The 14,634-nt window shown below is 35.4% G+C and overlaps 1 protein-coding gene across 1 annotated transcript in view; it reads right to left on the bottom strand.

Moving 5' to 3' along the window:
• The window catches only part of MTREX (Mtr4 exosome RNA helicase), a 113,801-nt gene that overhangs the window by 16,771 nt on the left and 82,396 nt on the right, over nt 1–14,634 (bottom strand). Inside the window, exons 20-22 of the mRNA XM_044916769.1 lie at nt 8,985–9,095; nt 7,531–7,719; nt 2,501–2,664 (exon numbers count right to left, since the gene is read on the bottom strand). Coding sequence (XP_044772704.1) covers nt 2,501–2,664; nt 7,531–7,719; nt 8,985–9,095 — 464 coding nt within the window. The remainder of the gene's footprint in view (nt 1–2,500; nt 2,665–7,530; nt 7,720–8,984; nt 9,096–14,634) is intronic.

Below are 14,634 nucleotides of genomic sequence, written 5' to 3'. Positions count from 1 at the left end.
AAAGACTACAAAGATAGTGTTTCTACAATCCTGTAATCAAGGTTCCACAACGTATCTTACATCTATAAAAGGGTTTAATATACCCATTCGGTAATTTTGAGGGCGTTACCTCAATTAAAAAAAAAACAATCAAAAACAAGAAAACCTATTTTTTGACTTCTAAAAAAATAAAGTCATGAACTATCAATCTTTATAAATAGTTCTAACTAATCAAAAATAAAGTAAAAAAACTAAATTTGGGTTCCTGATAGTCAAATGAGAATTAAGTCAAACAAAGAGAACAATACAAGTGCTGCGTATTACTACATACACGCCACTAAGGTGGGTGGCAGACAAGAAACAGTAATCACAGGAGAGTGATCTAACAGGTTATACAGGCAATTATGCAAAAAAAGTTGAGGAGCTTAAAATAAGATTGGAGAAATTCACAGCAAGTTTCATAAGATGGAGGAAAAAATATGTAGGAATTGGGATTTGGGGTAGGAGTGAGGGAAAGGTCATGCTAAGATAAAGAAATATGTGTGGGATGTGGCTAGAGAGGAAAGGCAACAACACACTAAATTATGGCATTTATTCTAAAAGCAATAGGGAATAACTGAGAGACTTTCACCAAAATAATGAAATGATAGGCTCTGTGCTTTGGAAAGAACACTGGGAAAGCAGTATAATGGATGGATTATAAAGATTCAAGATAGGAGGCAACAAAAATGAGGGCTTCTGCAGTACTCAAAGCAAGAAATAATGAAGGCACATTAGTGGGCAGAGATAGAGGAAACACTCAGGAAGATGGGAAGAGAGAGAAGAAGGGAGAGGAATCTAGGATGACTCCCAAGTTTCTGTCGTTAGTGGCTGGGTCTTATTCAGCAAGAAAGAGACCAGAGGGAGAAGCAAATACTGGGGGAAAAGTAACGTACTTTCATATGTGATACTGTTCTCTCTCTCTCTCTAAATAGTCTTATTTTAGAGTAAAATCAATACTATTCTCCCAGGACTAAATCCAGCTGCAGATACCCAAAAGAAATTTTCTATGTTAATTGTTAAATACTATATAATATTACAAAAAAATAATTCCAATAACATTAATTCTGGCTTATGAATTAGTAAACCAGTGCTATGCTTAGCTTTAGACCTGGGTAAATTATTAACCTATGGTGCCTGTAATTCTTTAATTACAAAGTAGGAAAGCAGGTTTAAGGAAAACAAGAAGCCGACATGCCAAATCTAACTTGAACAAATGATGTATTTGGTTCACACAGTGACTAAAAAAATAATTCTCAACTGATTTGTGAACAATTAAAAACCAAGGTATTTCACCTAAAATTCTGGATTTTTGGCTTTTCTAAGTTGAAAAATCTGTTATCACATCGTTCTGTAATAATTGGGGCTGAGTAGTTGCTGCCCCCTTTTGGTGACCAAGAATTGTTCTAGTTTACCACACAATCTCCTCCTGGCCCCGCCAGACATGAGTTCTTAACATCTGAACTAAACAATCAATAAGAATAATATGAATACATCTTCCCCAGAAACATCTGAAACCATAATTCTATAGCTATAATTCTCCAGCCCCATCCATTAGGGCCATGGTGAAAACACAAGAAACTGTTGCAAAACATCTTTTATGAACTCAATGAGTATAATGGTTAACAACTATGGACAAAACAAGAGTACCTTCAGGCTAATGGAAATCACATGGAATCTTGAGCCAGAACCATTCAAGAGGCCCTTCCTGAATTTCTGACCCACAGAAACCACCAGAAAGAATGAAATGACTGCTATGGTTTCAAGTCATTTAGTTTTAAGGTCATTTGTAGTATGTCAGAAGATCACCAAAATAGACAATATCTTTATCCAGTTTTATGCCGTGGCCTATAATATGCTATGCTGTAATTCCCTGTTTCTTAGCCCAAAACTTTAATAATATCTCTTATACAATAGGATAATGGTTATTAGACTAAGTTTAAGGTGGGAAAATGTTCAAAATTGTAAAAAAGAATTAAGTATACAAAACTGTATAAACTAAGATCATGAATATGTAGAAATATGCAATGCATTAAAATAAAAAAAGGAAATATATCAGAATGCTAATAGCATTGTATTAAATAGTGGGATGGAAGAGATTTTTTTAATGCTCTTTTTCTAATTTCATCATCAAAAACTGCATTTACTATGGAAGGTATTTTACAAACTTAATTTTTTTATTTTTTAAGATTTTATTTATTTACTTGAGAGAGAGAGAGAGAGAGCACAAGCAGGGGGAGCGGCAGGCAGAGGAAGAAAGAGAAGCAGGCTCCTCGCTGAGCAGGGAGCCTGATGCAAGGCTCGATCCAAGGACTCTGAGATCATAACCTGAGCCAAAGGCAGACACTTAACTGAATGAGCCACCCAGGCACCCCCCAAACTTTTTATTTTTAAGACAGCTTTTTTTCCCAAAAGATTTATAGCTCTTGTATAAAAACAGTATCTCATTTTAAAATCAGTTTTCTATAACAACCAGTTTTACCTGCTTATCTCACAAGCCACTCGTCCTTTCATCTCTATGACATCAGAAGAAGTAGCAAATCCCAACCTCCTTAAAACACGTTTGCGACATTTGAGCTCATCCATTTGTAGGACAGTTCTTGCCTTCTTTAATTCTCGCTTTGCAGATTTAATATCAATTGCAATCTAAGGCATATAAAAGTATAAAGAAAGTTCAATAAAGTAAACAAAGTAAAACAAGATTTATTCATATAATGAAATAAAAAATATATTTTTTAAAGATTTTATTTATTTGAGAGAATGTGTGCACGAGCGGGGGGAGGGGCAGAGAGAGAGTCTCAAGCAGACTCCACACTGAGTGTGGACCCAAACACAGGGGTCGATCCCATCACCCCAAGACCATGACCTGAGCCAAAATGAAGAGTCAGGTGCTCAACCAACTGAGCCACCCAGGCACCCTAGAAAGTATTTTATAAGGATACCTTATGTAGGATATTACACAAAAGGAATGATATATCTGTAGTAATTAAATACCAGCAAAAATGTTAAACATATGGAAATATATTAAAGCAGGGAGGATATTCAGGAGTTGTTAAAAGTTTAAGAAGTTGGGGAACACAGCATGGTTCCTGCTTAAATGAGGAGCAAGGAGGCAGGTTTAGAAAAAGGAGTAAGTTGGATAGCCATTAGCTAGATAAGGTAATCTGCTGGAGGTTGAAAAAGTCAGTGGTAAATTAGGATAGGCTCTCCCAGACAAGATCTGACAATCATGCTTCCAAAGCAGCATTAGATCCAGCCTTTAAACCTTAGGAAATCAAGGGGTAGCTTAGAGAACAGGAAAGATGAGGGTATAGGAGTCTTATCTCTTGGCTACCAGTATTTCCCCCATGATGTCCTGAAAAGTATTTCTTATATTTGCCTTCTAATTGTATCACAAAACTGCCTAAGCTAGAAATGGCTTTAGCCAAGAGAATAGGTCTTTATTCTACACTTTAAAAGGAAACTGTATTTTTAGGTCATCCTCCAGAATGGATGAGTTTTAAAATTCAATTAATCAGTAAATACTACTACTTTCCAACTGGCACAAGAATATAGTACAACAGCAAGAAAATAATGAATTCCTAAGATTGAGGCTTGAAGTTCAGAAAAACACTGACAAAAAGAAAATTTTAGGGACTCAGAAGTTGAAATTCAAAGACTCTGGAATTTTGCATATGATTTATTAGGCTTCAACTGAGGATCAGAAATGATAAAGACAATGACTGTGGTCAGTAATGGGTATTTACTGACAGCTATGTACCCCATTTCTAGTGCTTTACATTATTTAATTCTTACAGCAATTGTGTAAGACAGGTAACTAATACTAAATGTGAATTTTACCAAGATAAAAATCTGAGAGAGATTACTAAGTAAACTGGTCAAGATCAGAGCTAGTGAGTAATAAAGATGGGATTCAAAACCACTCTGTCAACCTTCAGAATCCAGTCTCTTAATCGTTATTTATATTGCTATGATCAAATGTGTTGTCATAATGTTATGAGGGTAAGAAACCACTCTCTGCTACCTAGCATAATTTATCAGGTCTTTTAGGAAAAAAAAGGTGTTTTCTAAGTTTCCTTGATTGAGGATGTCCATATAAGCAGAGCAGAAGACTGCTAAGTACTCAGAGGCATATAAAACTTACTGGTTAGTAGAAGAGAGCCCACTAGTGAATTTTTTTCCTCAATAATTTTTATTTTTTAATTACTTATTTTTTTTAAAGATTTTATTTATTTGACAGAAAGAGACACAGTGAGAGAGGGAACAGAAGCGGGGGAGTGGGAGAGGAAGAAGCAGGCTTCCCGCGGAGCAGGGAGCCTGACGCGCGGCTCGATCCCAGGACCCTGGGATCATGACCTGAGCCGAAGGCAGATGCTTAAGCGACTGAGCCATCCAGGCGCCCCCTCAAAAATTTTTATTAAAATGTATTTTGGATATATTGAGTTAAACGAAAATATTGAAATCAATTTCACCCATTTCTTTTAAAAAGTGAAAGAATTTACAATTACATACGTGGTTTACATTATATTTCTGTTAAATGATACTGTTTTAGATCTTTTCCTACAGATTTTAAAAGAACAGATATAGGGGCGCCTGGGTGGCTCAGTCGTTAAGCGTCTGCCTTCGGCTCAGGTCATGATCCCGGGGTCCTGGGATCGAGCCCCTCATCGGGCTCTCTGCTCGGCGGGAAGCCTGCTTCACCCTCTTCCATTCCCCCCTGCTTGTGTTCCCTCTCTCGCTGTCTCTCTGTCAAAATAAATAAATAAAATCTTTAAAAAAAAAAAAAAGGAACAGATATATTCATGTCTGTAAAAGCATGGATACACAGTAATAGGAGCTTTTCTCTCACAGAAGTGAGATCAGCTTCCTTTTTTCCTCCCTAATAAATCATCTGTAAATACATGTGTAATACATTTTGCAAAGACTACATGTAAAATGTAGTCTCATTTTTTTAAAAGGTTTTTTTAAATTAAAGATATTTATTTATTTGAGAGAGAGAGAGAGAGAGAGAGAAAGCATGAGTAGGGGGAGGGCCAAGGGGGAGGGAGAAGCAGATTGCCTGCTGAGCAAGGAGCCCAATGCAGAACTTGATCCCAGAACCCTGGGATCATGACCTGAGCTGAAGGCAGACGTTTAACTGACTGAGCCACCCAGGTGCCCCGACCTCATTTTTTTTTTAATGTCCATGTTGATTTCCATGATATGGATATGTATAAGTCATACATCTAATTCCCTACTGATGAAACACTGAGGTTATTTTTGTATTCATTTGCTTTTTCAGACAACGCTACAAGAACATGCTTGTACTACCTCACGCTTTGGAGTCTCAATTCCTAGAAGAGGAAAGCCTGGTCAAAAGGTGTGAGTGACAAAAATGGTAACAGTTGAGGGATCAGATTCTTGAAGCCTTCTTAGGCAAGGCTAAATAAGGGACGTGAAATTTATCCTGAAGTCACTAGGAGGCCATAAAAAGACTTGTTTTTCCCCCCTAAGTTGTTAACTGTAGTTTTCGCTCATTATAAAATATTCTCTAAGCACATTACAGACAATTAGGGAGGAAAAAAAAGAAGGAAAAAAACACTACTATAATCTCATTACCCAAATACCACCACTTCAGGATTTCCTTCTCATCTTTTTGGTGTATGTTTTTATTTGTGCTAAATTGTAATTATAGTCCACATTGATATTAGCATTTAATGCACCTGCACAAGCATTTTTCCATGTACTGCTGAGTTTTCATAGCCAGTTTACTTAGTCAGTCCCTTTGCCAGACACCAAGGCCTTTTGCAATTATGTCTGAGTAGCTCAGATAATGCCACTCTCTGTGGCTTCATAGTGCCTTCTCTGTGGATGCTTTCTAGTCACCATTCAACCAAGCTCAGGAGTCTGTGTTCTTGTGTTGTGAACTGTTCAGGACGACTCTCTGGTGGCAACACAGGAAGTAAATGGAAGCAGGGAGGGAGCTGATGGAATGGTCTTGCTGAGAGATGAACAGGCCAGGATCCTAAGTGAGGATCTTTGTACCAGTTACTAAAGCTTTTTGGGTCTCCATTTCCTCATCTTGAGAAGCACCTTCCTGGTGGACCAGAGCATGGTGCACTATATGTTCGTTGCCCACGTGGCAAAAGGCCCCCTTATGTTAGTTCACAGAAAGCTAAAAGGGTGCTGTAAAACCGTGAACTAAACATACTACTCTGTTAAGCCAAGAAGTTTCCACTCACAAGCATGTTCAATAAATAGTAGGTATCTACTTTATAAAGAGATCATTTGGGATATGGGAGAGCACAAGTAAGCTAAAATGAAATACCTGACCCTAAGGAGCTTAAAATAATAATTTGTGAAAGGAAGACAAAGGCGGTAAAAGTGGCATGCGATAAAAGCTGAAAAAGCGTAACAGCAAGGAGCTGTAAGTTTCAAGGAGAAAGTGACATTTCTATAGCACAAGAGATTCTAGTTGAAGAGAAGTGGATAATGGAAAGGAATGTGTTCACTTCGAAAAACTTTTCCTAAATTCATTATTCACAATGGCTCTAAGAATGCTTTTCTGGTTAGAGGGTACAGCTAATTACCCTTAAAAGCTAAACTATTACAACTTCATACCACTAGGAAGGCTATAATCAAAAAGACAGTAACAAGTGTTCATGAGAATATGGAGAAATAAGAATTTTCATAAATCGCTGGTAAGAATGTAAAGTGGTATAGCCACTCTGGAAAAAACTTGGCACTTTCTCAAAGGTTAAACACAGACTTACTGTATGACCCAGCAATTCAACCCAATTCCACCCAAGAGAGATGAAAACATATCCAAACAAAAACTTGTACATCAATGTTGGTAGCAGAATTATTCATAATAGCCAAAAAGTGGAAAAACCCCAAATGTCTATCAACTGATAAAGTGTTAAACAAAATGTGGAATATCCATATAGTGGAATATTTTTCAGCCATAAACAAGAATAAAGTACTAATGCATGCTACAACATGGATGGACCTCGAAGACATTATGCTAAGTGGAGAGAACAGGCACAAAAGGCCACATGTTGCAGGGTTTTTTTTTAATGAAATCTCCAGAATAAGCAAAACCATAGAGGCAGAAAGCAGATTTGTAGTTGCCAGGATCTGGAAGACGGGGGAAAGACGAAGTGACTGCTAATTGGTATGAGGTTTCTTTTTGGGGTGATGGAAATGCTCTGGAATTGGACAGTGGTATGGTTGCAGTCATCTGTGAATATGTTACAAACCACTGAATTGTACACTTTAAAAAGGTGAATCTAATGCTACATGAATTATATTACATTAAAAAAACTGAAGGAAACCCATCAATTCATATCAGCAAGATAAGATAAAAATCATTTTATTATAATTTGGTATTTGATGGGTTTTCTTAAAAGATAGGTAGATATTTCCCTGTTTTAGCTGATGAAACCAATAGGAAAGGAAAATAAAAAAACACATATTCATTAATTTAGTGACAGACATAGAATTTTATGATAAAAAAATAAGTTTCTGCCATACCTGTGCTTTTTTTTCACAAAGCGTATACACAGTTTCCAAATTCGGATCATTGTGAAGTGGATGAGAATACATTCTATGCTCAAAAGCCTCCACTTTCTGGATAACTTTTTTCAGCCCTTGATCTTGAATGCCCATATCATCAATAGGATCTAATAAAGGAACACCATCAGGAAAACGTTTCTGAACTTCCTAAAACAAAAAATTTAAAATTAATGTTTTCATTTTATAGACAAGATTAGTTAAGACTAAATAAATATTTCCTTCTATGTTTTTCTATGCACAAAGACAGAAACATGCCCTTAAAAATACACTTAAATTGGAGCACAATTTTTCATTGCGTATGTTTTGAAAATTCCTTCTGAATTGCTGTACTATGATTTATTGATACAGGGATGTGTTAAATTAATAATTCTAGTATTTAGAATTCAACAGTTCTGAATGTGGCACAACTTATTGATAAGCACATTATTATATATTTAGGTTGTTGTAACATCTTACTGTTATAAGTAATCCTGTGTTAAACAACCCAAGTGTAAACCGTTTTCAATTTTCTCATGACTTCCTTGGGGCTGATTCCTAGGGGTGCACTACTGAATGGAAAGACATAAATTTTCTAAAGGGTTCCAGATCCCTGTCAATTTTTTTTTTTACATGATTTAACTGTTAAATATAATGAGCATGTGAGTTCAGAGAAAGGACAGCTCACTGTAGGCTGGTATCCCCCTGGGAGACTTTCAAGGTCTTGAATAGGCCTTAAAGGTAAAATATGATTTGGTGAGTTAGGGATTAAAAAAAAAAAAAAAAAAAAAGGTTATCCACATAAAGATTCTGTAAAGCTGTCAAGAGAATTCTTCAATTCAGGAAGCCTACCTATGGATCACAGCTTATTCCTACTCTAATGAAAACATCCTGTTTATCTATCTTTGTTTTCTCAAATTCTAGTATAGAGCCTTTGCCACATAGTAAATACTAATCCAAGTATTTATTGACTAAATAAATGACAAAATTCCTTTTTTCTTCCCCTACTGGAAAATAAAATTCTAGAATGTCATAATCTTTCCTACTGAAAGTAAAACTATTTCATTAATTTATTAACTACACTAAAAACTGGTTAAAAATCCTAACATGTGATTTTATACATAAAATTTTTAATATAGTCTAGTTATTTTCACTCAACAAATAATAAAGCAAAATATATTTTGCATATAATAGCAGCCATGTTTTCCTCTGTGAAATCTCCTTTGGTAACTCACTTTGTTGGTATATTCACAAGGAGTGGACAATCTACACAAAGATTTGTTATTATTTTTTACTAAAAAGAACTGCCACTAATGGCAGTGTTTATACTTTTGAAAGAAAGCAATACATTTTAAAGCATTTAAGTTGTCTTGCTATAAATCCTATTTATATTCACATAAAATTTATATTTAAATTTATAAAATTAACACATGTACCTGTATTGATTTTAAAACACTCTGTCTATTATCCACTGGTCGAAGGTCTTTAGGAATGTAAAGCCTAACACTGCTGATGGCAGACAAGAGGTGCACCAAAACTGGAACAACCTGCCAAGAAAAAGTTAAAGAACACCACAATTAAAACTGCACATTTTCAAACTCTGCCATTTCCTAAATTTAGCGTGAATCCTTAAAATGAAGCTGCATTTACAGTTTGTGACACACCTAATAGTTGATAATAATCACTGTGGAAGCTTGTATCTTATTAGAAGTTATATTCCAAAAGTAAACACTAATTCAACCTCTAAGTAACAGGCAAATAAATGGTACCTAAACATAAGTTATTCCCGCAATAACAGAATTCATTTTCATGTCCTCATTTATTGGCACTTTTTGAATACCTTAAAGTACAAGAGCACTACAAAGGAAGGAAAGACTCCTGGTTTAGCTTTAGATAGCCAAGTAAGTTTCATGTAAGCTCTGGATGGGCCAGAAGGAAGGGTGGATGAAAAGAAGTATTTCAACCAGAGGAAATAGTATACTCCGTAAGACATAATAAAGAATCACCTATCTTCAAACTAACTTTCATGCTTTCTCCTGACAAGAATACCCTTCCCTCACCGTCAAACATGACATTTTGCTTCCTTTAAGTATGGTTCCTTTAAATTTAGAGGGCATCTGTACACTGAGAAGTTAACACTTTCAAAGGTCCAAATTCATCTGTCTATTGGTCTCTCATGGTTATCTTTAGTGTGATCACTACTGAAAAAACAACTGTCACTGGCTTGCTGGTAACAAATACATTCCTAGTGTTTTATTGAACAAAATGGTATAGCAGCTGAGCAGTTTCTAGAGTCACGGCTGCCCGGGTTTGATTTCAGTCTTCTGCTAGTTTTGTGACTTTGAGGAAGTCTCCTCATCTTTTTAATTCATTCTCCCCATTTTAAAAATGGAGATAAAATTATATCTATCTTATTAAACTGTTTTGAGAATTAAATGAAACAATGCATGTAAAATACTTTAAAATAGTGCCTTAACACCTTCAAAAAATGTTCTTGTGTATAATAGCAAATGTAAGTGTCAACAGATCTGTATATACCAAAACTAAAATATTAACACAGATCATACTCAATAACCAAAGAGAAAAGGTATTTGTTAAGTGTTAAGAAATGAAAAAGAGGAATGAAAAAATAGAGAAAGCCATTTAAAGGAGACAATTACAACTTTGAAAACGACCAAAAAAGTAATACAACAAACTATCCATTTTATTTTTTCAATTGTTAATACCTTGCCATATGTGCGTTTTCCTCTTTCCAGATAAGATTTTGGGGTTTTTGGAGGGAGTGTTTTTCTTTCTTTCTGCCTTCCTTGTTCCTCCTCTCATTTTAACCATTTGAAATTAACATGCCGATAACATGTCACTTTACCTTACCAGCAAATACATCAACATGTATCTTCTAAGAACAAGCACATTCTCCTGCACAACCACATTATATCATAAAAATTTAACAATGATACATTATCATCTACTATACAGTTCATATTCAAATTTCCCCGACTGGTTCCCTACTGTCCTTTATAGCTACTACTAGCACTACTACCACTTTCAGATCTAGGATCCAGCCAAGGGTCGTTTATTGCATTTAGCGGTCAGGTCTCTTTAACCTTTTTAAATCCAGAATACTTTTTTTTTATGGGATTGACATTTTCATATAATTTCAAAGTTAAAAGTTATTAGAACAAAGAGCTCCGGGACACCTTTATTCAGATTCACCAATTATTTACATTTGCCCCATGTGCTTTTAACATTCTCTCTCCACACATACAAACCACATCCACAGTACAAGTATTAAAAGAGGGAAATTTAATGTCGATACAATGATATTATCTACAGTCCGTATTAAAATTTCACCTACTTCTCCAATGTCTTTTATACCACCCTCCTTCTCTCCCACCACTCCATGCATCCAAAGCAGGATGATGAATTAAATTTAGTTGTCCTAATTTTTTTTAAAAGATTTTATTTACTTATTTGACAGAGAGAGACACAGCGAGAGGGAACACAAGCAGGGGGACTGGGAGAGGGAGAAGCAGGCTTCCCGCTGAGCAGGGAGCCCAACACAGGGCTCAATCCTAGGACCCTGGGATCATGACCTGAGCCGAAGGCAGACGCTTAACTACTGAGCCACCCAGGTGCCCCTAGTTGTCATAAATCTTTATTCTACTTTAATCTGGGACAGTTCCTCAGTTTTTCTGTGCTGCTCAGGATACTGATGTTTTTGAATTAGCTAGTTATTTTGTAGAATGCCTCTGAATTTGAGTTTGTCTCGTTATAAGGAATCATCGGATTCAAGGATGCATTTTTGGCAGAGACGATGTTTTTTTGTTCTTCCCGTCCATTGATCAACATTACTGGTGATACTAGCTCTTATCACTCAATTCAGGTGGTTATTGCTAGCATTCTCTACTGTAAACTTACTACTTCCCCCTTTACAATTAATAAGAAACTTATGCGGAGATTCATACTTTGTAAATATCCCATTCCTCACTAAACTTTCAACTCACAAGTTTTAGCATCCATGGATTATTCTTGCCTGAGTCCATCTGTGGTAGCTGCCTAACGGTGACTTTTCTAACATATTCATTCTTTCTGTATTTTATCTATCTATCTATCTATCTACTTACCTACCTACCTACTTACCTAAGTATGGATTTGTGGATGCTTACTTTGATTTGATTATAATCCTTTAATATAACTTCTATTCTGAAACTGTCAAATTCGTTTTTAAATAAGACATCATGAGGGCTAAACTGGCTTTTGAACCACCAGTTTGTGACGCATGCAAATCCTAGATGCACTGTTTGAATGGAAAGAGAACACTGAAGTGAATGTACATAATCCAAAATGGCAGAAAAACTCAAAATCATTCACCTGGCTTTAGACAGGAAGTATATGCTTTGTGTACTTGAAGTTGAATTCATTTAGCACAAGTATTTGAGAATTTCTTTGAAAACAAACACCATATAGTGAAGACTTGATTCAGAAGCAAGACAGAAACTGATCAATTTCTAATGCTGTTTCCCATAATAAACACTATCCAAAAATGGTCAACTCTCACATTAATGGCAAGAAAGACACTACAAAAGTCCTCCAACAAATGTCTCCTTTAAGTACAAGGAAAGGAAGATCCTACGACTCAAGTTTTGTAAATAAGAAGTTAAATGCTTAAAAACCAACTGAATAGTTCTCATAGAATGGTAAATCTCTACATACAGAGATCTAAAAACATAATATTTGCATAGTGTTCATGCAACTTTCTAACCCTAATAACCTTATAAAGTAACTTACAATTCAGGCTCATCATGACACAAGATTGGTTTATATACATCCAAATAATCATGTGGGTAATTACTACAAACTTGTTAGAATACCAATTAACAGGAATAGACCTTTCAAATCTTTTCAAGTTTGCCATAAATCAATTTCCCCTTTTAAAATAAGCAAATGATAAGGTAGATAGATAATAGGAGAAGTCAGTAAGTTTAAGTGAATACATTCTAAATAAGTTTCAGGCAATGTCATTTCTTCAAATCAAGGCTATTAACTAAAATATGATTTTTGAACTTTTCATCCAGAAAAGATATTTTCTGGACCAACTACATTTTAATCATGTACAGGCAAAGTTATTTGAGCTGATGTGTTTTATTAAATCTTAGATTTTTAAAACCTAAATGTGTGTCTTGATCTAATTTTCTTTCTAGAACTCTGGAAATTAACCAAAAACTTGCAGCAATCTCAAAAGCATTTAAAAAGCTAAATTTGGTATCACACACACTCCAAGTTAAAGGAAAGAAAAGGACTATGGAAATCCCACTTCCTCCTCATATCTCATGCAAAGGAAGTCTGGTTCAAATCTACCCAGGCTACATAATAACTGCAGTTGAGAGATGAAATTTCCTTATAAATTGTCTGTGGAATGATATCCCTGTGTCCAGAATTCCTATTCAAGATATTAATTTATAAAAGCGAACAATACATACCTATTCATCTCTTAAGATATAGATAGTCCTTCTCTTTGTTTTATCTTTATCATTCAACCACAAATAACAGAACTTAAGAGTTCTTTTTAAAAAAGGGACATTTCGAGGTGCCAGGGTGGCTGAGTTTGTTGGGTGTCTGACTCTTGGTTTTGGCTCAGGTCATGATCTCAGGGTCCTGAGATCAAGCACCGTGGCGGGCTCCACACTCAGCAGGGAGTCTGCTTGAGATTCTCCCTCCCTCTGCCCCTCCCAATTTTTTTTTTCCTCTCTCTCTCTCTCAAATAAATACATGAATCTTTAAAAAACAAAAACAAAAAAAAAGGGATGTTTCATGCTCTGTGCATGTTGCTTCCATTGTTGGGAACACAATTCTTGTCTGAAAATATTTCTACAAGTCAGGTGAATTTCTCAATACTTCTTTTATAAAACCTTTACTGATCTCCCCCCTCAAACACACTCTACCCCAGTTAGAGGACACATTTTTGATATTCCCCAACTGGAGCACAAACTATTCCCCCCATTAAGCTGTAAACCCCTTGAAACCAGAGATGATATGATATATATACTTCATGCTAACACACCTCCCTTAATTCCCTGAAATAAGCTAAATAAAAAATGTTAAACATCAATTATACCTCAATTTAAAAAATGCTACAGAAGACACAGTCTGTCTAGGATCCAGTGACGTCTACACTGCAGAGGCTATTAAACTGAGACAAATCTGATTATTAAGTACTATAAAGCTTCTTAGTATCTTTAAGTAAAATGGGCACAGCTGCTAGGCTTAATAAAATCTGGGCCTAAAAGCGAGACAGACAACAAACAGGTTTTCCTTAAAATGCTAACTCTAATGAATTAGTCATTAGATAATTTTCTTGGAAGAATCTAAGAGTTCACTGTGAAAGAATGCCACGACTTATCATCAATGTCTGCCATGAGAAAAAGAATGCTGGCATGTGTGCCACATATCTGCCATTCCAAGTTGCAATAACTTCAAAGGTCCCTTTGAGTACAATGACTATCTGTTAAATTGTGGGAGTTTTACTCTCATTTACAGTTAAGCAGTCAATTGTAAAATAAATATTACGGAAACAAATCATACAAGTTTCAATGGTGCTGGAATTCTACAGAACAAATTTTAAGATTGAGGAACAGAAACCAAACGCTAGCTGGGATTCAGAAGTAAATAATTATACTTTTAATTATTATTTTAAAACATCTAATAATGAACAGTCTCCTTAAATACTGCTAATTCTGAATTTCACTGTCATCTGAACTAATCCAAAGCAGCAGCCTCTGATTCTGCAGTGGCAGATTTTAATTTCGATAAATCAAAGGTTATTATGACATATTGCATCACAATGACGTTTCCTAAAAAATCTAGGAATATACCACATACTTAAAACAATGTTTTAAAATAACAAAATTCCAGTATATCAGCTTTCAAATACTTATGTGGCATCTCAATAGTGAGATTTTTACCTATAATTATTTTGCCTTAATTATTTAAAAAAACGGGGGGGGTTGTTCAAGAACACAGGTGTCTCATGTAGCAAACTGAATGTTTTGCATTTAATTGAAAGCATACGTAAATTGAGGTGCTTGG

This window comes from Neomonachus schauinslandi, chromosome 7 (assembly GCF_002201575.2).
Source record: "Neomonachus schauinslandi chromosome 7, ASM220157v2, whole genome shotgun sequence".
Lineage (NCBI taxonomy): Eukaryota > Metazoa > Chordata > Mammalia > Carnivora > Phocidae > Neomonachus > Neomonachus schauinslandi.
This window is presented reverse-complemented; position numbering and strand designations above follow the sequence as displayed.